The following is a 26,035-nucleotide window of genomic DNA, read 5'->3' as shown; positions in this document are numbered from 1 at the left end:
CAGAACTGGAACACAGGCAGTTTAACTCCAAGAGCAAACACTACTAAACACTCAGTTCAATGTCTGTTTTCCTTGTCTGGCAAGACAGGAAATGAGGCAGAATGCGACTCTACAAGTGAGTGTAGGGGGTGGGTGCTCCCTCTCCCCTGTATCATTTATTCTGAGGCTCAGCCGCAGGGGCAGTGATAGAATCCCTATGTCCCTAGGGCATGTGCCGCTGCCTGGAATGTAGCTAAACAAACTCCAAGAACTTACAACTCCAGAAACAGCACAGAGACCCAGCAGCAACCTATTTGCTCCCTGTCACAGCAGCAGCCCTGTCTGTCTTCTCTCCCTCTATAGATTAAAAGTGAGGACTTCCCTGGTGGCGCAGTGGTTGAGAGTCCGCCTGTCGACGCAGGGGACACGGGTTCGTGCCCTGGTCCGGGGAGATCCCACATGCCGCGGAGCGGCTGGGCCCGTGAGCCATGGCCGCTGAGCCTGCGTGTCCGGAGCCTGTTCTCTGCAACGGGAGAGGCCACAGCAGTGAGAGCCCCGCGTACCGAAAAAAAAAAAAAGTGAGCTAAAAGAAGTTCTGGTGTACTAACACAGGACCATTGTCCCACCTTAAATAATGTCTACAAAATATGGACTCTTTTTTCTTCAGGTTTCAGTGAGATATAATTAATATACAGCACTGTAGAACTTTAAAGTGTACAGCATAATGACTTCCATACATCATGAAATGATTATTACAATAAGTTTAGCGAACATCCATCATCTTATATAGAAACAACATTAAATGGGAGCTCCCTGGTGGACTAGTGGTTAGGACTCTGGGCTTTCACCTCCGGGGCCCAGGTTCAATCCCTGGTCGGGGAACATCCCACAAGCCGTGTGGCACGGCCAAAAAAAAAAAGAACCAACGTTGAAGAAATAAAAAAATATATTTTTTCCTTGTGATGAGAAAACTTCAGGTTTACTCTCTTAACAACTCTCCTGTGTGACAGACATCAGTGAGAATTATATTTATCCTGCTGTGCATGACATCCCCAGGACTTACTTATAACTGGAAGTTTCTACCTTTTGACCACCTTCATCCAATTCCCTCTCCCCCCACCCCACGGCATATGTGCCTCTGAACATATAATGCGTGTATGTAATCATGTTGTCTCCACTCCCAGAGTCCTTCCTCCGAGCTGCCACGCTGTGCACTCACGCAGGGTATTTGCCGTGTGAGCAGACCCACAAAGGAACGGGGTCTCCTAAACCAGAGGCAGAGCCCAGCAGAGCCTCAGCCACTCTAAGAATCCGGAGGATCCTTCAGCACTCGGACGCATCTGCAAGGGCTCCGTGGAGGAAGGAGGGTTTGGGGAGTCGGTTTCATTCTTAGGAGAAGCAGCTTGGTACCCAGTGGAGTACGCCTTCCTTGCCTCCTTGCCTCTCTCTCGAGGATGAGATGTCCCACCTGCCAGCCAAGGCGAATCCTGTCACTTGCGCTGGGAGCCAGGTCTCTCCCTTCCCTCGGAATTCCCGTCTGTTTTACTCTGTCCTTATGACTTCAGTCTCTCCCTCTTCCGTGGCGCTTTCCTCCTACCACATAATCATGCTCACTCACACGCTCCAATGTGAACAGACGAAAACCCTGCCTCAGTCCCATCTGGCTTTCCAGGCACCATGTCAGGGCTCTCATTTCCCCCACAAATTGCCTAACAAGTCACTCCACGCACAGAATGTTCTTCTCCTTCGCTCCATTCATAGACAGGTACTTCCTCTGAAACTGATCTGCATCCACAAAGTCCAGCAGGCACATTTTGGTCCCCACTGGGTTGAATGCTCCTCTGTACCAGCTGACACTGACACCTCTCCTTCCCCCTTGAGTTCCTCCTTTGGCACCTGTAACCTGTCAATCTCCAAGTGCACCCACCTCTGACCACTTCCTTACTTCCCTCATTGGCTTCTGTCTCCCGCCCAGCCCTTAAATGTTGGCGTTCTCCAAGGTGGGGGAAGGGAGGATGACATACTCTGTCCTCTTATTACCGCATCACATCACTCTGCACACTCTCCCAAGATGAGCCCATCTGTGACGATGCAGATCACACCCACTGGTTCTCTGACCATCCATGTCCCGGTGACTCCCAAGCGTTCATTTCCAGCCCATCTCTTTTCCTGACTTGATTTTTTAAATGCATCCCATCTCCTTTCAAAATGTGACCCTCAGGCATGCAGAAATAAGAAATGGGTTCATTGCTCAGACATACTCTGAACTGTCCCTCAAGTTTTGTCCTGCATGTTTTGTGACAAAAAGCATAAAAACTTTGAAATAACCACTTGTAAGGTCTCATAAGGCACCGCTAAGATCCATTCTCTTTTGAGGGTCTCTTTCTGGCAGGAGGTGGAAGTATTAATTTATTCTTTAAGTTACGCACATCTCAGAGTACATAAATCTCAAGTATTTGTCAGCAAGTCTCACCAACTCAATGTGATTTTCCTGAGAGCTGATACTTAGTAGTATTCATTTTTGTTCTCTCAGCTCCCAGTGAAAGCTCAGTGTATGATTGTGGGATGGATACATGAATGATTGTATTTCCCAATTCTTGCAACTGCTGAAAGCAAGCTGGGAAATGAGGATGGAGAGGGATAGGCGGTCCACCTGTGTGCTACCCAGCTTGGTGTATATCTACGATGCCAACAGGAAGTTGGACATAAAAAAAGTACAGAAAGGCAGAAATAAATCTATAAGCTCCAGACGCACAGATCCAACAAACTGCTTGATGTATCCACACAAGTAATTTACAGATTTCTCAGACTCAACATGCCCAGAACAGAAAGTCTCGGTTCAGACTCTTCCATCCCCCCAAACCTTTTCCTCCCTCCATCTTCCTCAACTCTCTAAATAGCACCACCATTCATGAACTTGCTCAAGTCAAAAAACCAGAAATCAGGGCTTCCCTGGTGGCACAGTGGTTAAGAATCCGCCTGCCAATGCAGGGGACATGGGTTCGAGCCCTGGTCCAGGAAGATCTCACATGCCACGGAGCAACTAAGCCCATGCGCCACAACTACTGAGCCCGTGCTCTAGAGCCCACGAGCCACAACTACTGAGCCCACGTGCCACAACTACTGAAGCCCACGCACCTAGAGCCCGTTCTCCACAACAAGAGAAGCCACCGCAATGAGAAGCCCGAGCACCGCAACGAAGAGTAGCCCCCGCTCGCTGCAACTAGAGAAAAGCCCACGCGCAGCAACGAAGACTCAACACAGCCAAAAAAAATAAGTAAAAAAATAAAAATAAAAAAAACCGGGGCTTCCCTGGTGGCGCAGTGGTTGAGGGTCTGCCAGCCAATGCAGGGCACACGGGTTCGTGCCCCGGTCCGGGAAGATCCCACATGCCGCGTAGCGGCTAGGCCCGTGAGCCATGGCCGCTGAGCCTGCGCGTCCGGAGCTTGTGCTCCACAACGGGAGAGGCCGCAACGGTGAGAGGCCCGCGTACCGCAAAAAAACAAAAACAGGAACTCATCCTAAGAGACAAATCTTCCTTATTTCCTGGACGGTCCTCAGGCAGTTTCCCCTCCCCACGCAGCTATCATCTGAGGTAAGAACATTCCTCCTGCCAACAGGGCCATTCCCCGCCCTCCTCCCCGGGAAAGCCCCCATTTCACCTTGATGTCTTGGCCTCCCAGCGTCTCTTCCAGGAGATGGAGGGGCGGGTGTGGAGGAGTGGGGACCCTCTCCTGCAGCACGAAGTCAGCCTCAGTGCCTCCAGCCGTGCCCGGTCAGGAGTGGGCCTCTGGGAGAGCTCACGCGCGCACGCCTTTTGCTGACTCCGCCTCTAAGTCCTCCCCCTTCGCCCTGCTTTAGCCTGTGCTTATTGTTTGTGATATTTGGCTCCACCCTCTGGCTAAACACCTTCTGAATTCCTTCTCATTATTCATTCATTTCACAGGTATTTCCCGAGCCCCTGCCATAGGCCAAGCACTGTTCTGGGCAATTAGATTTATCAGTGAACAAAACAAAGACCCTTGCCGTTGTAGGGTAGGGAATAGAGAGAGTGAACAATTCTCTGTTACGTTATATTTTAGAAAGCAATAAAGGCTGTGGAAAATTAAAAAGCAGAGCGAGGGGCTTCCCTGGTGGCGCAGTGGTTGAGAATCTGCCTGCTAATGCAGGGGACATGGGTTCGTGCCCCGGTCCGGGAAGATCCCGCATGCCGCGGAGCAACTGGGCCCGTGAGCCACAGCTACTGAGCCTGCGCGTCTGGAGCCTGTGCTTTGCAACGAGAGGCCGCGATAGTGAGAGGCCCGCGCACCGTGATGAAGAGTGGCCCCCGCTTGCCGCAACTAGAGAAAGCCCTCGCACAGAAACGAAGACCCAGCACAACCAAAAATAAATATAAAAATAAATTTAAAAAATTAAAAAAAAAAAAGTAGAGCGGGGTAAGAAATTGGGCAGCGTTAGAGAGTACAGGATGGAGATGGTGGTGTGAAACTTTGACGGGTGTGGTCAGGGGAGGCCTCGTAGGGAACAAAGCCTTGAAGTCAGCCCTGTGGGGGAAGGAAGTACATTCTAGGCAGAGGAAACAGCCAGTGCAAAGACCCTAAGAAAGGCGAGCCTGTGTGATTATGGAACAGGTCAGAGAGGCTGAAACGGCATAAGCAAAGGCTAAGGTCAGAAAGGTAATGAGAAGGGCCTGGTCATTTAAGGCCTTAAAAGGCTACTTCTTCTTCTTCTGTTTTTTTTTTTTTTTTTTTTTTTTTTTGGCTGCACCGTGCCAAAAAAGTTGTTCCCAGACCAGGGATTGAACCCAGGCCCATGGCAATGAGAGCGCCGAATCCTGACCACCGGGCCTGCCAGAGAACTCCCTTGAAGGCCACTTAAAAGACTGGCTTTTCCTCTTATAAAATAGAGAAGCCTGCTACCAGATTTTAAGCAGAGGGCTGACATAATCAAACTCAACTTGCTGCTGTATTGATTATACACTGGAAGAGGTCTAGGGTCAGGGTTGCAGTTGGGAGACAAAAGTGGAAGCAGACGGCCAGTTAGGAGGCCACTGCAGCCATCAGACAAGAGATGGCAGTGACTCAGGCCCGGCTGGTGACATCAAAGTGGTGAGAAGTGATCAGAGTCTGTATGTATTTTCAAGATAGAACCAACAGGATCTATACATGCGGCATGAAAGAGAAAAGTCAACATGAGTCCAAGACTTCTGATTTGAGCCACTGGAAGGATGGGTTTACGATAAACGCTGGAAGGCTGCTGGTGGAACAGGTTTATGGGTATCAGGAGCCCAGTTTTCCTTCATTCTCCGTCTCCCAACCACCACCCAGACAGAGAGTCCACTTCCAAAGTGTCTCTTGAATCTTACTGGCTCTATCACCCCCACGCAACCCTAGGAAACTCACAGCCGCCATCACAGCTCACCTGGACTCTTGAGACAGCCTCCTGCCTCCTATCCTGATCCCCGATCCATTCTCAAATGCCTCGTGTTTCTTATGAGGTTACACAGTCTGCAGCCAGAGTGATTTTTTTCACAGTACAATTCATCTTCCCTACTTAATGCCCTTTAGTGTTTTCCTGTGACATCAGACTCCATTCCCTGGGTCGCAAGTGCCTGTACCATCTGATGCCCACTTCCATCTCCACTCTCCTCCTTTGCTAAACCCTCCGTGATGCAGACAATGGGCTTCTCGCAATTTCTCAAATTTCCACGCTCTTTGGCACCTCCAGGCTCCTGCCCATCTTGACCTCTGCCTGGAACGCTCTTTCTCCCACTCTGCATGGGCATGGCTGGTTCTTCCCCATCCTCCAGATCTCTGCTTCTCAGAGAGGCCCCCCCAACCCACCCTAACAGAGGCACCCCAGTCCATAGTTCCCCATCACAGCATCTTTTATAGTACTTTCCACAATCAGTAAATATTTATATATAAATATATATATACATATACTTTTTTTTTTTTTTTTGCTGTTTTATTGGCTGCTCTCCCACCAAACTGTAAGCTCATTGAGCACGAGAAACATGTCTCTTTTGTTCATCACTATAGCCACAGGTCGGCAAAAGAAATAGAGATGCTCCACAATGATGTGTAAATAAATATATATATAAATAAATATATTAAATGCAATGCAATATAAAGCTTAAACACAATACATAAAATTACTCTCCGAATAGCATCTATACTCCTTAAAATACAAGGCCTGGGACCCTCTGTCTCCTTCTCTCTCACCCATTGGTGCTTCCTCCACACTCACCTACTCGCCATGGCTCACGTTGGTCATGATGGGGGCTGTTTCCTCTGTCTGGAGCTCTCTTACCCCTCATTTCACATAGCTTCCCTCAGCTTAGACATCTGTCCCTCTTGAAACGTCTTCTCTGACCCCCTCACTGGTGTACACACAGAATATTTGCTGTTTTCATTACCTGCTTACCCTCTACTCACCCCCAGTCTGTAAGCAACTTGAATACAGGTGATGGGCCCTAAGCCTCATGTGATGTGATATTGTAATAGGGAAGAAACTTTATGTTCTATTACAAGTTAATCACTAAAGGGATGTTGCCTATAAGCTTAAATTACATAAAATGGCCCATCTCTTGGAACCCTGCCTCCCAGGTAATGAACTTTAAGCTAAGATACCTTTGTTTAGCTTGCAAGAAACATACTAACCAGGCCCACATCTGAACGGCTGCAGGAAGAGTCTGGCAGGCACCAGGACTTTACCTCCACCCCTTTTGTATAAAGCCTGAATTCTAACTCGGGGAAGATGGTTCTTTGGGACACTTGTCCGCCATCTTCTTGGTCTGCTGGTTTCCAGATAAAGTCGCTATTACTTGCCCCAACATCTCGTCTCTCAATTTATTGGCCTGTCATGCGGCGAGCAGTATGAGCTTGGACTTGGTAACAATAGCTCAAGCACAGGCACGGTGGCTGGCACAAAATAGATGCTCATAAAAAGTCATTAGAAAGGACTTCCCTGGTGGCGCAGTGGTTAAGGCTCCACCTGCCAATGCAGAGGACGTGGGTTCGAGCCCTGGTCTGGGAAGATCCCACATGCCACGGAGCAACTAAGCCTGTGCGCCACAACTACTGAGCCTGCACTCTAGAGCCCACGAGCTGCAACTACTGAGCCCACAATGAAGAGTAGTCCCCGCTCAACACAACTAGAAAAAGCCTGCGTGCAGCAACGAAGACCCAACGCAGCCAAAAATAAATAAATAAAATTTTTTAAAAAGTCATTAGAAGAATGAACAAGCCCATGAGTGAGTTAATGCCAACAACATATTTCTAGGGAGAGGTTCTAGGAGTAAATAAATGGGCTACTTTAATGTGTAAGACCTAACATTCGAATTTAACATAATACTTTGCACGCTGATAATCAAGGTATAAAAGTCCTTTAAAATTCGTAGTACTCTTAGCCTAAGCAGTCTTACTTAACTTTTGGTGTGGTTTATACCATCATGTTGCTTTCAAAACTCTTTAACTCAGCCCAGACCAAATGATCACAAAAATCAGTTTTTCCGTTATGTAAATACACCCACAGGGAAGAGGAAACATTTATTAAGCTTAAAGAGATCAAGACACTTGCCCAAGATCATAGCAAACATCCAACTCAAGTCAGAGGGTGAGCAAGTGCTCATTGGATGAGACTAGTATTTTTCAAGCTTCTTTTTCATCCCAACCCAGCATCAGAAATACATTTTACCTTTCAATCCAGAACGAGCGCTCACACACACATGTAACACATGTTTTATGAAAAGGTATTTCCCATTGCTACCAATGGTAAAGTGAAAGCAGAGTAGGGGAGAGAGGGGGGATGAAGAGGTGGAGCACAGGGGATTTTTCGAGCAGTGAAACGATCATATGATCCTGTGATGATGGATACATTTGTCAAAATCCATAGAATTTACAACACAAAGAACAAATGTAAACGTCAGAAACAATAGACTTCAGGTAATAATAATGTATCGATATTACTTCAGCAATAGCAACAAACGTACCATATACTATTTCAAGGTGTTAATAACAGGGGAAACTGGAGTAGGAGGCGGGGAAGGGGGAGAATGGGAACTCTGGATTTTACACTCCATTTTTCTGTAAACCTAAAACTGCTTTTATTTTATTTTATTTTTGCGGTACGCGGGCCTCTCACTGCTGTGGCCTTTCCCGTTGCGGAGCACAGGCTCCGGACGTGCAGGCTCAGCGGCCATGGCTCACGGACCCAGCCGCTGCGCGGCATGTGGGATCTTCCCGGACCGGGGCACGAACACGTGTCCCCTGCATCGGCAGGCGGGCTCTCAACCACTGCACCACCAGGGAAGCCCTACAACTGCTTTTTCTAAAACGTCTGTTAGGGACTTCCCTGGTGGTCCTGTGGTTGAGACTCCGTGCTTCCACTGCAGGAGGCGTGGGTTCAATTCCTGGTGGAGGAATTAAGATCCCACACGCTGTGCAGCATGGCCAAAATAAATAAATAAATAATAAAAAGTCATTTAAAAAAGCACAGCAGAGACAACATTGCATAGTATTTTACTTATATAGAATATAAAAACTTTAAATAACAACACAGAAACAAAAATTTAGACATGATTTTTATTTAGTGAACAAATGTGCTTACCTGCTTGTAAATTCATTCTATGGACTACCAGAGGAGAAAGCAGTGTGTACATCTGGTACACTGTTGGACCTGGTTCTTTCCCTTTTTAAATCCAACCAAAATTGAAAACTCTAAAAATGCACCCAGATAGGTTGTTGTGATTAGTAATATAGTAATACTCTCTAGTTAGCACTGGAAATTTTTCTTTAATCTTAATCCACATGATAAACATAATGTCTTTTTATCATTCTTCAGTATAAGAATTAAATGCAATCATTTATTCTCTTCATTGTTCAAGTTTAATTCAATTATTGATTCACAGTTTTGAAAAGCAAATGGATCTTTTTTAAAAAATATTTATTTATTTATTTGGTTGTGCCGGGCCTTAGTTGCGGCATTCAGTCTCCTTAGTTGTGGCATTAGAACTCTTAGTTGCGACATGCATGTGCGACCTAGTTCCCTGGCCAGGGATCGAACCTGGGCCCCCTGCATTGGGAGTGCGGAGTCTTAACCACTGCACCCAGGGAAGTCCCTCAAATGGATCTTTTATTCAAACATTTTTCTTTCAAGCTTCATATTTTCCTCGAAAAAGTAATGATTGTGACCTTGAGAGAAAAGCAAAATGTAAAAACAATGCATATCTCTAACTTTATAACCTTCCATTCTATGTGTTACAATTATGTTGGGAACATACAGCAGCTAGAATTACCTTCTTTATAAGAAAAATTTAAAGACTTTGGAATGAACATCCTTTTGATGGAATGCTGGTGCCTCTGAGATTAGCTGATCCTATAAAGATGTGTGCCTTTGGCTTCGACTAGGCTATTTTAGAACTCTATAGAAATAAACTTTAACTTGTAGAAAACTCATAGCAATGCAAGTAAGTCTTCCATTTGACATGTACATAAATCCTGTTCAGCGAAGGTTTAACTGAACCGCTGGAACAAGAGGATCCATTTCCCAACTGGCTTTTCCATTCCCATGCCTGGTGCTTTGGCCACGATGGCTGGAAGGCTGGACTCAGCTGGTGCCGTTGACCACAGAACCTACATGTGGTCTCTTGTGTGGCTTGGGATTCTAAGAACAAAGCAACTGTGTCTCAGGAGAAAGCAGCCAGAGACCAAGCATTCCAAGGGACCAAAACTGAAGCTGCAAGGCATTTTTGACCCAGCCTTGGTAGAATCTGCACATCATCACCTCCACCCCATTTTATTGGTTACAAGAGAATCACTAAGGCCAGCCAGGGCTTCAAGTGGAGGGGAATTCGACCCCATCTCTTGATGAATTACAGCCATCTTTTAAAACCACCACGTCTTTTGGAATCCTTGAATGTGTTTGACATGTTAAAATATATCATGATTTTCCTCCAAAATTGTACTTAAGAATGTCCCAAAATCAGTTAAACATGCACTTTTATTATCCGAATACCATGTCCAAATATATCTGCCAAATGAGACAGTTTTTCAATCCAAGAAATCTACATCTTATTTCTGAGTGTATGTATTATGCTTAGCTTAGTATTTTACCTTCTGGCAACCAGGAATTCCACCGTGTACGTAAGTGGATATAGCCAGCTCCAACATCTGAACAAAATATGTCTAAAGGTTTTGCTCACTGGCATTTCATTTGATTTCAATAAATTTGTGAGGTTCAAGTAAAATTTCTTTAGGTGCCAAAGCTTCATGATGAATAAACCATGGTTGTTAGTCCTTTTTTGTGGTCATATTTGTTGTCTAAGCTTGTAATTCTTCTACAGTTTTCCAGTTTAGACAGCTGAATTAACAATATATTTTCAGGCTTCCCTGGTGGCTCAGTGGTTAAGAATCTGCCTGCCAATGCTGGGGACACGGGTTCGATCCCTGGTCCGGCAAGATTCCACATGCCACAGAGCAACTAAGCCCGTGCTCCACAACTACCGAGCCTGCGCTCTAGAGCCCGCGTGCCACAATTACTGAAGCCCGTGAGCCACAACTACTGAGCCTGCGAGCCACAACTACTGAAGCCTGCGCACCTAGAGCCCATGCTCCGCAATAAGAGAAGCCACCACAATGAGAAGCCCGCGCACTGCAACAAAGAGTAGCCCCCACTCGCTGCAGCTAGAGAAAGCCCGCACACAGCAATGAAGACCCAACGCAGCCATAAATAAATAAATAAATTTATTTATTTTAAATATATATATATATATTTTTCCAACTCAGAGATCATATCTAATCCAGTTGCGAGTGAAATTAAACACCACAAAAAAAATCCTTTTGTAGGAACAAAATTGTGTTATTTGTAATGAGGTGGATGGACCTAGAGTCTGTCATACGGAGTGAAGTAAGTCAGAAAGAGAAAAACAAATACCATATGCTAAAGCGCATATATGGAATCTAAAAAAAAACGGTACTGATGAACCTAGTGGCAAGGCAGAAATACTCAGACGTAGAGAACGGACTTGAGGACACGGGGAGAAGGAAGGGTAAGCTGGAATGAAGTGAGAGAGTAGCGCTGACATATGTACACTACCAAATGTAGAATAGATAGCTAGTGGGAAGCAGCCGCATAGCACAGAGAGATCAGCTCGGTGCTTTGTGACCACCTAGAGGGGTGGGATAGGGAGGGTGGGAGGGAGGCTCAAGAGGGAGGGGATATGGGGATATATATATATGTATAGCTGATTCACTTTGTTGTACAGCAGAAACTAACACAACATGGTAAAGCAATTATACTCCAATAAATATATTTTTTAAAAAAGAAAAAAATCCTTTTGTCACTCGTATCCGATCTAATTGAAAGTGTTGGAAATTTATATCAGTGTTTTTATCAAGCTGAATCACAAACTCTGTATCAGACTATAATTGCATTAAAGCGTTGCTTCCCTATGTTCTGCAGTAGTACGGATTTGGTGAGATATTCTGAGATACTAAGAGGTTTAATTTTCAACTTGTCAGCTGATGTATCATTTTACCCTCAAAAGTCATATGTCCTATTCCATACATACTGGAAGAATAATTGTTAGCAGTTGTGTGACCCGTTTTCCTTTTTGCCACTTAATGTGTTGTTAAATAGATTATTAGAAGTCTCTTTCATTCATAGCAGATGACAACTTAGAAATCATTGATAAATTTATGTATTTTCCCTTCGGAAACGTGAGGGACTTATTGACAGGTTACCATGTTATTTTCTCGGGTGTGTTTTTAATTTTGAAGATTTTAAGTTTTCGTTTGTAAAAATTTCATCACAAATTATATGTTGTCTCTCATTTTTGTTAAGCTTTGCATATTTTATTAAATCACACTTAAATAATGTTCATTATAAAACTTTGCATCTACTTCGTCCTTTTCAGAATGCAGCTCAAATAAAATAAAAATTTTTATTGGTTAGTATTTTTCTCAATATTGTCATGTTTACACTTCCAGATCGAGAAGTTGAACTTGAACATACCTCTACATTTTTCCCATCATCTTCCTTCTACTAATAATGATAAAACAACCCAGTATAAGAGCGATGTATATTAGTTCAATTAAAATGTTATAATAGGGACTTCCATGGTGGTGCAGTGGTTAAGAATTTGCCTGCCTATGCTGGAGACACGGGTTTGGTCCCTGGTCTGGGAAGATCCCACATGCTGCGGAGCTACTAAGCCCATGAGCCACAACTACCGAGCCTCCGCTCTAGAGTCTGCAAGCCACAACTACTGAGCCCATGTGCCTAGAGCCCGTGCTTCACAACAAGAGAAGCCGCCGCAATGAGAAGCTTGTGCACCACAATGAAGAGTAGCCCCTGCTCGCCGCAACTAGAGAAAGCCCGCGCGCAGCAACGAAGACCCAATGTAGCCAAAAAAAAGTTATAATAGCCACCAACTGGGGAAAAAATGTCAGATAACTTTCTTCCCCCAAAATACTCTGAATACTAATTAAATAATACTCAGTTGAGAGTCTTCACAATTTCCTGACCCAAATAAAAAACTGCGGTTCTTCACAACTAACTGCACATTATAATATACAATTAAACTGTACAACATTAACGTCCTGATAGGAAATTGATCAAGTTAGCCATCATATACCAGAAAACTGAAGGAGATGCCCAGGGCCAGCTACATAATTTGCAGGGCCCAGTGCACAATGAAAATGTAGGACCCTGCTTGGACATAAGTCAATCCCCCATTTCCAAGGGCCCATCACCCCAACCCACGTCAGACAGGTGCGCCCAGTGGAATGTGGCAGCAGTCGAGAGACAGGGGCAGAAATGGGGAAACCAGGTGACCCAGTGCACCTGGGTTGGCGTGGAGGGGTGGCTGAGAACCTGTCCCAGAGAGGCAGGGAGGCGATGAGACATAGACACCGTGGAAGGCAGGTCATGTATGAGCCGAGGCTCCAAGCCCCCAGTGCCTGCTTCATTGTCCCATCTGACTTCACTGATACAACACAAATTCAAAGATTAAATTAATAAGAATTTCAAAACAGTGACAGCAAAGCATTAGATTCCAAGTACAGGACACTTCTGTGTGTTGGGCCCTGAACAATGGCACTGGTGGCACCCCCATGAAGCCAGCCCTGGAGAGGGCAGTGAGCAAAAGAGTGAATGATGTTCCCAGCTAACTCACCCCATCTCACACAGCTAGCTGGTCCTCACATGGTTGCCATGACAGCTGTTTGGGGATGAAGGGTATGTGATGCCGTCTCCTAATCTTTTTTTTTTCTTTCACGTCATGACCAACTTATCACATCTAAGGGCTTATCTCTCTTAGGGCCTGTCCTCACGAGGTGAGAAGTGTCAGGAAAGCAACCTGGTACAGCAGCAAGAATGGGACCAGGAGTCAGACAACGCCGGTTGTCTCCCTCTAACCTTCCACACCGTGGGCGCGTCCCTTCATCACTCTGGGCCTCTGCTTCCTATTGCTAAATTCCTCATGTTATAATGGTGGCTTCCTTATTATTATTATTAATGAAAGGGTTAGACTAGGTCACCTCTAACATTGCCTCCAGCTCTGTTTCTGGGAGAAGGAAACAATGCAAATAGATGTTTGGCAAAAGGCGTTTGGCCTCTTGACTGTTTTATCTCCCTTTTCAGTGGACTGGTTGTAATCAGTATAATTTGATTTATCAAAGCCATATCTGAGCTGTTTGGTGTGGTGTTGTCACCACATAAAAGACAAAAGTAAGGAGGTGTGAGTAATTTGGATGTGTGTAGGCAAAGGAAGCTCTCATTTCCTTAGGGCCCAGAGCAGATAGGCTAATTCTGTGACTCCAGATTTTAAAATAACAATAATTAGTACCTGTGACAGTTCTTTTATCTAAGGTGCTCATAGGGCTTTGTTGTCTTTAACCCATTAATTCACCTGCCTCAAGCCATCAGGGGGTCAGGAGGAATCTCCTTAGCAGACTAGCACACCAGTAACTCAAACCTCACAACAGTGAGGAATGGCATGACTAAAGGCCAGTCAGAACTGGGTGGGAGGAGAGACAGGGTCACCAAAATAGTCCTCTTGGAAGAATTAAATGGGAAATCTTCCTGTTGCTCTCCTAACAGCAATTTCACAGCTCACAGGGTCTTCTGGGTGAATCCTCCTGGATGTCACATTTTAGCATCTGGAAAATTCCTTTACGCTTAACGTAAACTTTAGATTAGCTTTTACAGCTTCAGACAGACCGTGATTATGCCCAAAGCAAGTAAAGGGGAGGACTCTTCTCCCTAGAATCATCTTCTCTCAGAGGAAAAAAAAAGCTTTTTAAAGTTAGGGAATCTTGGGACTTCCCTGGTGGCGCAGTGGTTAAGAATCCGCCTGCCAATGCAGGGGACACAGGTTTGAGCCCTGGTCCAGGAAGATCCCACATGCTGTGGAGCAACTAAGCCCGTGCGCCACAACTACTGAGCCTGCGCTCTAGAGCCCTCAAGCCACAACTGCTGAGCCCAGGTGCCACAACTACTGAAGCCCGCGTGCCTAGAGCCCGTGCTCCACAACAAGAGAAGCCACCGCAATGAGAAGCCCGCGCACCACAAAGAAGAGTAGCCCCCGCTCACCTCAACTAGAGAAAGCCTGCGCACAGCAACAAAGACCTAATGCAGTCATAAATAAATAAGTTTTAAAAAATAAAAAATAAAGTTAAAGAGCCTGTATATGATAGAACACCACTGCAGAATGAATTTGTCCAGGGTTTGTTAAGATTCTGATTTATTTGCAGGTGGTTTCCATTTAAAAGCATTGGTTGGAAAACCACACTGCTAAAAAGTACCTTCACATGGCCTGGAATTCTATCATTAGAATCCTTCAATTAATCAACCCATCCATCACCTAGGAGGTGCTCCCCACAGGGCCAGGTGCTATGGGGACATAAAATGTGGAGCCTAACCTCCAAGCAACTACAAGTCTAATCAAGGGGATGAGACCACTACAAATAAAAGTAATTAATAGATGTATTATTTAAATTCATTTATTGCTTATAGTTATTAATAAATTGATTAATACAAATAAAATGGGAAGAAAATATTATTTCCATAATTTTGGACAACACAGACCCTACATGTTGTAGAGTTCCTGGCAGGAGTGATCAGTGAGGGCCAGAGTGATCAGGGAAGCTCACAGAGGAGGTAAGATGAACTAGACGTCAGATGTAGGGAAAGTATATTTGGGTAGGAAGCAGGATCAATGGGAATTGAGCACAGGGGATAAGTGGGAGGGGAGCAAACGGTAGTTCAGGACAGGGACAACCCCTAAGAGAAGGCAAGCAGATGGGAGAGAGAAAACCAACGTGAATAAAACACAGGGTCAGCAGACCTGAAGGAGATATGGTTGGATGGGGGAGGGAGGGGCCAGTTCACAGGGACACTTGAAACCACGCTAACAAGCACTGATTGGGGTCTTCAGGAGTCCTCTGTCAAATGCAAATATCCATATATTCAATATCCTGTAATAAACCATAACAGAAAAGAACATGAAAAAGAACATATATAAACAGCAAAGATATATATATCTCTGAACCACTTTGCTGTATACCAGAATCTAACATAACATTGTAAATCAACTACACTTCAATTTTTTAAAATTAATTGTGGATAACTAATAGGGACCTAATATCTAGCACAGGGAACTCTACTCAATACTCTGTAATAGCCTATTCGGGAAAGGAATCTAAAAAAAGAGTGGATATATGTATAACTGATTCACTTTTCCGTACAGCACAAACTAACACAACAATGTAAATCAACTATACCCCGATAAAAAATTTTAAAAAATAAAATTAAAATAATAGTTCATTTAAAAAATGAAAGCAAGGAAAACCTCCAAACATTTTTTTAAAAGGCAAGTATCCAGGAAAAGAACCAAGGAGTTAAGTAAATTTGAAGGGGAGCTTGGGGGGTGGCCTGCAGTCAGTATAGCCTGGACCCTGTACTGCGCGCTCTATTATTCGTCACCACAGAGAAAAAGAATATGTTATACCAATATCAGCTGGAACTTTTAACTGCAAGTTCTTCTATCTTGGGCCCTGGGAAAGCCCCAATGGAATGAGACCGAGAAAGAGTACGTTCTGATGGGGGTGAGGAGAGCAAGGAGAGCGGGAAATTATACCAAAGGCTTTGGCAATCCCGGAAGAGCTGGTCCAGGTAGGGACCCCACCTGATGGGCAGCCGAAGCCTGAGGAACCACCTCCACAGGAGAGGAAAAGAAACGGGCAGAGCAGAGAAGACAAATTTCCCCTAATTCACACTGATGCCAACCACTGGCCCTTTTGATGTGTGTGACCCTTCTTTACGGCCCAGTAAACATCTTATTCCTCTGGGATGGATGCTTTTTTGGGTCTTATGATCAAGATGTGGGGAAGACTGGAGATGGCTTTTTAGGGAGCAGGTCAGAAGAAGAACGAAGTGTCCTCACGTGAGCCCAACAGAGGGCCTCTCGCAGCCTCCAGGTCACATGGGAGGCTGTGGGGAGGGGGCGGTCTTTCCTAAAGCCACACCCCTTTATAGGCCCTGCAGGAACCCGAGTGCGGGCCTCCATCCTTCTGCCCGTTTGGGGAGAGATTAAAGACGCTGAGGTTGTCTCCTTCTTACTCATTGGCAGTTACAACCTCGCAGCCACTACAGTCTCAGCCTCCAGCGTGCACGCAGAGGAGGTAAGTGGGACTGAAGGGGCCATGCCCTCAGCTGTCAGCCTGGGTCACTCCAGGTAGCTGGCTTGGGAATAGCTGAAGGGGAGTAGAGCTAGGGGTATTCAGCTGCAAGGTACTTGTTTCCAAATGAATATATGTGATGTTTTTCTAGACAACCCCAGGCAAGGCGTAGAGTTTGGTGCTAAACTCTCCAAAAAGTTAATCGAAGGCAGAGACCTTTTTGTAAAATTCTTCGACAGACCAACAGTGGGTATTTAACTGTAATGCGCTGTCTTGGATTGACTTGAATTAAAAGAAGGAAGAGTCATTAAACTGACTGGGAAAAATCATCTGCCTGTCTCCTTCGAGCAGTGCCTCATGTCTTGAATGATCAAATGGTCCATTCATGTTGACAACCCTTGTTCAGCAGCCTGCTATAACTGGAGTCCTAACCATCATGCAAACGTTGTCACATGCCCGATTTTTATGAAAAAGATCCTGCCTTAGACTTCAGAAAGCCTTGGTGGAAATTATGACATGAAAATTCATGAGTTTTCTGGAGCCCCTAAGCGAAGATGGTTCTCCTTTCCCAGCAGGATAGAGCTAGGATAGTTTGGAGGGGTTGATAGTTTTGAGCTATTTCATTCAGTAGGTCCAGGTGTCTTCATGTGGGAATCAGAGATATTATAGTGTCCTGCCCAAGACTACCCAACAGGGGTTCTTGAGGGTGCAGGTAAAGTTATGAAGTTATGTTTGCTCCTTTTTTTTTTTTTTTTTGCACGGGAACACAAGACCATTCTCGTGAGGTCCACCTACAAGTCACCATGAATGAGGACTGCGAAGAGTCCACTGGGGACTGTTACTTCCTCTGTGACACCGCGGGAGCATGGGGCATTGTTCTGGAGTCCCTGGCATCAATTGGCATAGCAGTTACGGTTTTGCCACCCTGGCATTTCTCTTCCTCATGAGAAGGGTTCAAGACCGCAGCCAGTGGAATGTCCTCCCCACCCAGTTCCTCTTCCTCCTGGGTGGGCTGGGGCTCCTCAGCCTTGCTTCTGCCTTCCTCATCCAGCTCAACCAGCAGACGGCCCCCCTCCGCTACTTTCTCTTTGGGGTCCTCTTTGCTCTCTGTTTCTCGTGCCTCTTGACTCATGCCTCCAACCTGGTGAAGCTGGTCTGGGGTCAAGTGTCCTCCTCTTGGACGACGATTCTGTGCATTGCTATCGGTGTCAGCCTGTTGCAGACGATCATCGCCACTGAGTATGTGACTCTCATCGTGACCAGAGGTACGATGTTTATGGATATGACACCCTGTCAACTCAACGTGGACTTCGCGGTCCTCCTGGTTTATGTGCTCTTCCTGCTGGCCCTTACGTTCTTCGTCTCCAAAGCCACCTTCTGTGGGCCGTGTGAGGATTGGAAGCGGCGCAGAAGGCTCATCTTCCTCACCGCGCTCATCTCCATCATCATATGGGTGGTGTGGGTCTCCATGCTCATGAGAGGCAACCCAACGGGACGACCCTGTCCTCTGCATCGCCCTGGTCACCAATGCGTGGGTCTTCCTGCTGCTGTACTTCATACCAGAGCTGTGCTTTCTCTAGAGATCGTGCCAGCAGGGTTGCCCTCTGCCAGGCAATGCCTGCCCACTCCCAGCTTAGGAACGCAGCTTCAGAGCGGAGAATCAGCAACTCTCAAGAGGTACTTTCCTGGGGAGCTTGGGGAAGCTCTCCCGTAAGAGAAGCAGGAGAAAAAACAGGGCAAGAGGAAAGAAAAGGGAATGGTCAGAATTTAGGTGGGTGACGACATAGCTCAAGCCTGGAGACGGGGACACTCAGAGTCAAGGTTAAACTTTTCTGAATAATCAGTTCCTCCGAAATACAGAGATTTATGGGGAGAGGCCAAGACAGAAATGATTCAAAGGCCCTAAATAGAAAGGGTGTGGCTCTGAGTATTCATGCTGGATAAAGAAAGGCACCCACTATAAAATGAGTTCACCAGCCCCAGATTAGGCGTGGACCATGCCATTGCATGACACATCATGCTAAGTGCAGATGTTCTGGTCATCAAGTGCAAGAGCAACCCTGGCACCAGTGACTGACATTTTTCAAATTTAAGTCTCAAAGCTGACTTGCCCAGATATCATAACAGACTGATCTGTACGACTCATCACCTCATTAGAGTCTCAAAGCCCAACGACTTCTGGATTCCTACTTTGCAAATCATTCACTCCTTGAAAGCCTTCGAGGTTTACACGAAGTGACAGGAGGAGCCATGAAGTCAGAATTCTGAGCAAGAGTCTCAGATGTGTCATCATTAATAGAAATAAAGAACTTGCTTATGTGACATTTTCATCATAATTTCTGGGTCGGATTTGTATCCTTATATAAGACCAAGCCACCTGACTATATGCTGTTAAAGAATAAAATATATTATCCATGATAACAAGGAGGCTTGGACCCCAACAAGCGGGGGGAATTAGTGGCTAATTTCGGTTATCTGGAAATACGTCGAAACTCATTAAGCCCTTTCTGAAATATCTGGCCTATTATTCATAACCCAGCATCACAGTTTTACATCAAATTTTGTGTCTTAATAGGCATCTGATTTCTCACAGTGTATTTCTAATGTGCAAAGATGATGTTATTTTATATATTGTATAGCACACATGATGCTCACCAGGCTCAAAAACATGAATAGAAGGTTTCCTTTTAAATCAGACACTTTTCTGAGCTGTAATCTATGGCTAATTACATACTCAAATTCAATCCTGTTCAGATGGAAGCATCCACTAATTCTTTTCAGTTCAGTTGACCACGAGTTGGAAATTGACACTATACATCCTTCTTTTAAGAGTTTTTCGTTGCTTTTGATGATGTGAGGTTTGGGGCAGAATTGCAGAGTCTATCTTTCTTTTTTTTTTTTTTTTTTTTTTGTGGTACGCGGGCCTCTCATTGCCGTGGCCTCTCCCGTTGCGGAGCACAGGCTCCGGACGCGCAGGCTCAGCGGCCATGGCTCATGGGCCCAGCCGCTCCGCGGCATGTGGGATCTTCCCGGACCGGGGCACGCACCCGTGTCCCCTGCATCGGCAGGCGGACTCTCAACCACTGCGCCACCAGGGAAGCCCGGGTCTATCTTTCTTGAAACTACTTCTTATAGTTCTCACCGAAAAATAGGATAAAACTTCTTTTGTTTGCTTTGTTGCTGTTATGTTTCCAGGAAACAAAAGTCAGAGAGAGAGAGAGAAAGTTCTTAGAGTTTCATAATACCCAAAACCCACTGGGACTTGTAATGATCAATTTTCCATACGCCCAAAAGACTAGGCAGGTGTTTAAAGTGTTCTAAGAAGTGTCTTAGTGGAAAAGCAAGAGCTTTCAAAAGCACAGTGTTTCCTTATAACTATCCTTATTACTGGAGCGTGGTTAGAAAATCCATTTCTGCCAGTGATAGTCATTGTCAACGTAGCTCAATATTTTGTGGCAGAAAAAAAATCGATAGTGTAGAAAAGAACATATAGATTGCTCTCCAAAACTAGGCAGAATAACCAGAAACTTAAGCTTAGAGAAGGAAATCAGAATTTAGGTCACCTAGAAAAAGTACAAATATCAAAAATTAGAAGAAAGATTAAAACGCAAGAAAAAGTACAGGATGACACCTAGCTAGGAAAAACATACAAAGAGATACAAAATAAATAAGAGTCAGACCAGTACAGTATAATAACAGTAACAAAAAGAAAATCCTAAGTGTTGCTGTAGGTTGTGAGCTGACAGTGGGAGCCCAGCTCAGGGGTGTCTGTTTTTGTTTGCCTGAGAAACAATCGTAGTGCTGTGTAAACAGACAAGTGGTCAACTGGAACAATCAGGCCATTGTTCTCAGCACCTGTCAGTCTGACAAGAATACCCTTTCCAGCACTGAGATCCACTGATGAGAAGTGTGGGAGAGGCTGGGTGGAAAACCACAGAGATGATGAAGGGGTTATAACATCAGACCTACGTGGAAAGGTTAGGACAATGAAACTGAGGTGGTAGTTCTTAAGCTCTATGTGTCTTTCTCATGGACATTCAGGTTCTCTCTAAACTCTGTACTGAAACACAACAGTCCATGAGGTGTGCATCTGTCATGTGACTCTTCTGATTTATAGCTATGACTCCAGTCACATAATTATTTGATTTACCACTGGGTTGTGAGACCAGAATTATTCCGTTGAAAGAAGAGTTAGACAAGAGGGGATTAGCAGGGAATTTCACACGTATGAATACCTCTCTCCAAGAGGTTGCTGTCCTGCTTTCTGTCTCCAGCTAAAGACGATGGGTGGAAAGAGACTCAAATCGAAGCACAAAGCATTTAGATTAACTACGAAACTAAGAGTTGGTACCCACTGAAATAGATGAGCAAAGCGGATTAAGGACTTCATTTCCTTGGAAGTCTTTCAAAAGATTAGTCTTTATCTCTCGGAAGTGGCTTAGGGACTTAGTTCGAAGATATAAAAACATCTTGATGGAGAATGAAAATGAAATCAGGCATATTACTACAAAACACCAAACAAAAGGGTATAAATATTCTTTGCCCCATGTTATAAATGTGTTTCTTAAAAACTAGACTGGGGCTTCCCTGGTGGCGCAGTGGTTGAGAGTCCGCCTGCCGATGCAGGGGACACGGGTGCGTGCCCCGGTCCGGGAGGGTCCCACATGCCGCGGAGCGGCTGGGCCCGTGAGCCATGGCCGCTGAGCCTGCACATCCGGAGCCTGTGCTCCGCAACGGGAGAGGCCACAACAGTGAGAGGCCCGCGTACCGCCAAAAAAAAACAAAAACAAAAACAAAAAAACTGTAGTCTGATTGAACTTTTAAAATCAAATGCTCTTTTAACTGAGAATTTTAAATGTGATGTAATTTGCAAGGACCTTAAATATGGACTATCAGCTATGAATCTTTGTTTATGAAGGGAAACTCCTGTTCTAATCATTGTCTGCTTTATCTGTTTTAGATGAATTAGAATATTGTTATATCAAGTTTGCTAAAAGCAAGACCCCTGTATGTTTTAAAGGATCACATAATTGTGGGCATTTTTTCTATCCTGTGTTTAAATATCTACAGACAAATCTAGTATGATTTTTTGAAGGTATTAAGACAGAAATAATGAGGCTATGAAATGTAAAAATGGGTCAATGAATATCAAATGATGTAAAACGAGAGAAAAATGTTCTTGCAAACAGAGGTCCTTCAGATTGTTTTCCTTACAGCAAGTACCAGGCATACCAAGTTCTGGCAAACATAGCCTTTTTTTGGACAATTCTCAACATTTTTTGCTTCAAGGTGCCCACCTTACTAGGAGAAACCAAATTTGGATGGTCCCAGGCAGTGTCATTTTTGTTTGTTCTTTCAGGGGGACAAGCCTGAAAACCTCTCTTTGTCACCCTCTAGAGCTACAGGTCACAAAGAGTGAACTGGCGTAAAGTACAGAAGAAGACGTGGTCTGGGCAAGATTTGCTTGGTGTGAGGACAGACCAGGCAAGGATAATGACCTTCTCCTTGTCATTATGCTTGGGTGACAGCAGAAAGGGTGCAGACCCTGTCCTCACATGCCCTGTCTTCGAGGCTCAGCTCTGCTTCTTACCAACGTTGAGACCCAACCAAGCTCCCCAGCCTCTGGGAACTTAGGCTCCTCGTAGTGAAGTGATGGTCACAGTGTCCCTGCCCCCTCCAGGTATCAATGTAAGGTCTTACTTACTCAGCTCGGATCCATACCAGGAGCTGGTGGCAGGATTAATAGAGAGAAACACTCGACTTTTTGGTAAATTCATGAACAATAACTCAAGTTGGAGAACTAGGCTTCTCTGATTATGATCTGGTCTGATGAGAGTATTGGAGGAACACGGGTTACCAAGGGGCTGAGTGGGAAGGAGCCTTGTTATGCTGCAAGGCACAAAGTTAAACCAAGGATTCAGCTCATTTCTGCTGAAAGAAGAATGTTTTATTTTCACGGGATTCAATCCCTCTAAAAAACACCAGTAGGAGAAGGATGTCGGAGCTTCGATTATAACTATACCACCAACACCACTGCCAATAATAATATACAAAGGGAAGCACTATGGTGCTTTCTATACTTCATGTCCTATTCCAAGGGCTTTATAGATATTGATAGATTTAATCTTCAAAGCAACCATATGAGATAGATTGACTATTATGATCATCATGAAACTCCCATCAGGAAACAGAGGCAACAAAACATTAAGGAACTTGACCGCAGGTAACACAGCTAACAAGTGAGAGGGCAGAACAGTCCATGCTCTCAGCGCTGCAGCCACCAAGCAGGAACAAAATGACACGGCTACGTCCCAGACCATCAAAGGACAACTATGTATCGAGCAAGGACCTGGTCTAAGAGACAGACGCAGCTCCTGCCTTCACAGAGCTTACAGGCTTGTTGAGGAGACAGATATTAAACAACCATGTGTGATTATTCTACAACAGTATAAAATGGTCTTTAAAAATTATGTCCAGTTTTTTTCTTTTCTTTTTTTTTTGGCCACATGGCACAGCCTGCGGGATCTTAATTCCCAGATCAAGGGTCGAAACCATGCCCCCTGCAGTGGAAGTGCAGAGCCCGAACAACTGGACCGTCAGGGAATTCCCTATGTCCAGTTTTTAAAATTGAACCAAAGCTTGAAGAGTATCAAGGCTAAAGGGACTTTAGAGATGATGTAGTGAAGGCCTTTTATTTTACTGCTGAAGACAGTGAGATGCCCAAGGTCACGAAGGTACAAAGACCCTGAGCCCGTGCTAATGCTTTTTCTGTAGAAAGTGATGATGAGCCTTCAGCCTCTTCAGTTACTAAACACAGACGTGTTTCTCCTGAGCACACAAATGTGATCCCTAGGCAACCTTCCTCAGAAGCTTTAAAAACACTCTTTTTAAAATCACAGATTAGGGGCTTCCCTGGTGGCGCAGTGGTTGAGAGTCCGCCTGCCGATGCAGAGGACACGGGTTCGTGCCCGGGTCCGGGAGGATCCCACATGCCGCGGAGCAGCTGGGCCCGTGAGCCATGGCTGCTGAGCCTGCGCATCCGGAGCCTGTGCTCCGCAACGGGAGAGGCCACAACAGTGAGAGGCCCGCGTACCGCAAAAAAAAAAAAAAAAAAAATCACAGATTAAAACACACACACACACACACACAGCCTCAGTGGAGAATTCCTTTTCAAAGGGTCAGGAGCCTCTTTGCAAGCCATTGAGTCTCTTAGTCCTCCTGTGCTGTTTCCAGGTAAATCCGTGACACTAAGCCAGCCCTTCCCTCCTTTGACTTTCAGCCCGAGACAGTGATGGAGCTGAGGAGGAAGTAGCAGTAACCGAATATGGTACCCCCAACTCAGCAGCAGGTAGATGTGCTCGTCTGCATTCTCCAGGGAAGCACAGAGCAACTCGCTCTTTCCTTAGGAGAGCAGTCAGTCTTCATCTCCAGTGGCTGTACTGACCTGAGCGAGGAGAGGCAGGGCAGGGTCATCCCTCCAGGCATGGGAGCTTGAGCCATCCAGACGGAATCCACACCAGGGCAGTGCAGCAAAGCTAAATCATGCCTTTGCCTCTGCAGGAGGCCCTCCCCATCCCCCATGGCGCTATATTCTGATGCAGGTGAATGTCCCTGAAAGAAAAGGCAGCTTGAAGGGTTTGTGTGAGGGTGAAGAGATGCAAGCTCACGGCTTTTTGCCTTGGGGACGACAGGGGATTATAAATATGTATGAGTGTCAGATCTGTTCTTATTATCAGTTGTCTAAATGTATCCTCTGGGCCATGTTGGCTGCCTCTCTGAGTCACTGTCTAGCTCCAGCAGCCCAGGCTGCCCCAAGAACTGGGCTGGGTCTGTCAGCATCATCTGGATGCCCAGATGGGTGTACCAATTTTTTAAAATTATTATTATTTTTTTTTATGGTACGTGGGCCTCTCACTGCTGTGGCCTCTCCCGTTGCGGAGCACAGGCTCCGGACACGCAGGCTCAGCGGTCATGGCTCACAGGCCCAGCCGCTCTGCGGCATGTGGGATCTTGCCGGACCAGGGCACGAACCCGCGTCCCCTGCATCGGCAGGCGGACTCTCAACCACTGCGCCACCAGGGAAGCCCGGGTGTACCAATTTTAATCCTTGCCTGCAAAAACAGAGGGACACTGCTGAGTAGGACTGGAAGTAACTTGGATTTGTGCCGTGATGGCTTGAAGACACACAAATCCGAACAGCTAAAAATACCACTTTGGGACACAATTGTTTTATTATAAGGATCACAAGTCACTGAGATCCGAGAGGGAAAGCCATGCTCAGGCTGTTTGTTCAATGAACCGTACTAGGCAACTCTAACTAGATTAAACCCTCTGGTCTGTTATCTGAGAATTTGCCTTTTCCTGGAATGACACACAGACCAGGACGTAGCTATATCATTTGCTGTAATTAATCCTCCAGAGGGCCTTTACACGACGAGAAAATCTTTACTATCCCCGCCAAGAATTTCTCGGATTATTTTCAGTTTCCAGTAATCCTGCAAAAACATTCTTGTTAATGGCTAAGAGGGAAGATGGTAAAGTAGTTGTGATATGGATAGGTTCAACATTTTTTCCTTTTTTTTATTATCAAAAGATTAAATGATGGTGAGATGATAATATTTCAAGCATAGTTTTGGAGAGTATTATCCCCTATGTTGCCTCAGAAAGCTGATGGTGGCATTTCTTCTTTTGCAGACTGTTGATCCCACACAGGAGGATTTCATCCCTTGGGCTAAAGTAAGCCCTCAGCAAGATGCAGAATTATAAAGTCCACAGGAAACACGGGTAGTGAAAACCCAGCATATCATCCTAACGTAGCCCTGATGGGCCACTGGGAAGCCCATCTGCCAGCAAAACATCGGCTCATCCTTCCTTCCCTGCCACACAGTCCTCTCCATCCATCTGGACCCTTCATCAGGAGACTGCCCCTTCAAGCATAATTACAATCTTGCTGGCCACCCTACTGTGACTATGTGTCTCTTTCTTCATTCTTTTTCTTTCTTTCTTTTTTTTTTTTTTGGCTGCGTTGGGTCCTAGTTGCACGCGGGATCTTTGTTCCGGCGCTGGAGCTCAGTAGTTGTGGCACACAGGCTTAGTTGCCCCACGGCATGTGGGATCTTAGTTCCCCGACCGGGGATCGAACCCACCTCCCCTGCATTGGAAGGCGGATTCTTAACCACTGGACCACCAGGGGAGTCCCTCTTTCTTCATTCATGTAACTGAAAGATTCCCTTCCCTAGTAATGCTAGGACAAATTGACACCTCTTACTAATGGGACCGAAAGACCTCAGTTTGATGAAATTAGGGTCATGCTAATATGACAAATTATAGATGTCAGTAGCAGCTTAGTACTGGATTACCCCTCTAGTCATTTT

The 26,035-nt window shown here is 45.4% G+C and overlaps 2 protein-coding genes across 2 annotated transcripts in view; both read left to right on the top strand.

Moving 5' to 3' along the window:
- The window catches only part of HEBP1 (heme binding protein 1), a 38,811-nt gene extending 29,958 nt beyond the window's left edge, over nt 1-8,853 (top strand). Inside the window, exon 4 of the mRNA XM_067695744.1 lies at nt 343-8,853. Within this exon, the coding sequence (XP_067551845.1) occupies nt 343-478 (136 nt within the window). The 3' untranslated portion in view covers nt 479-8,853. The remainder of the gene's footprint in view (nt 1-342) is intronic.
- An 8,611-nt stretch (nt 8,854-17,464) lies between these two features.
- GPRC5D (G protein-coupled receptor class C group 5 member D) lies at nt 17,465-25,615 on the top strand. Its single transcript, XM_067698631.1, is given in 5 exon segments — nt 17,465-17,579; nt 17,582-18,152; nt 18,154-18,338; nt 23,941-23,997; nt 25,345-25,615. Coding segments are annotated over 5 exon segments (1,011 nt in total). The 3' UTR covers nt 25,428-25,615.
- Nucleotides 25,616-26,035: the final 420 nt, after the last annotated feature.

The sequence above is a fragment of the Pseudorca crassidens genome, chromosome 11 (assembly GCF_039906515.1).
Source record: "Pseudorca crassidens isolate mPseCra1 chromosome 11, mPseCra1.hap1, whole genome shotgun sequence".
In the NCBI taxonomy this organism is placed as follows: Eukaryota; Metazoa; Chordata; class Mammalia; order Artiodactyla; family Delphinidae; genus Pseudorca; species Pseudorca crassidens.
Note: the sequence above shows the minus strand (reverse complement) of the source record. Positions and strands in the feature narration are given on the sequence as shown.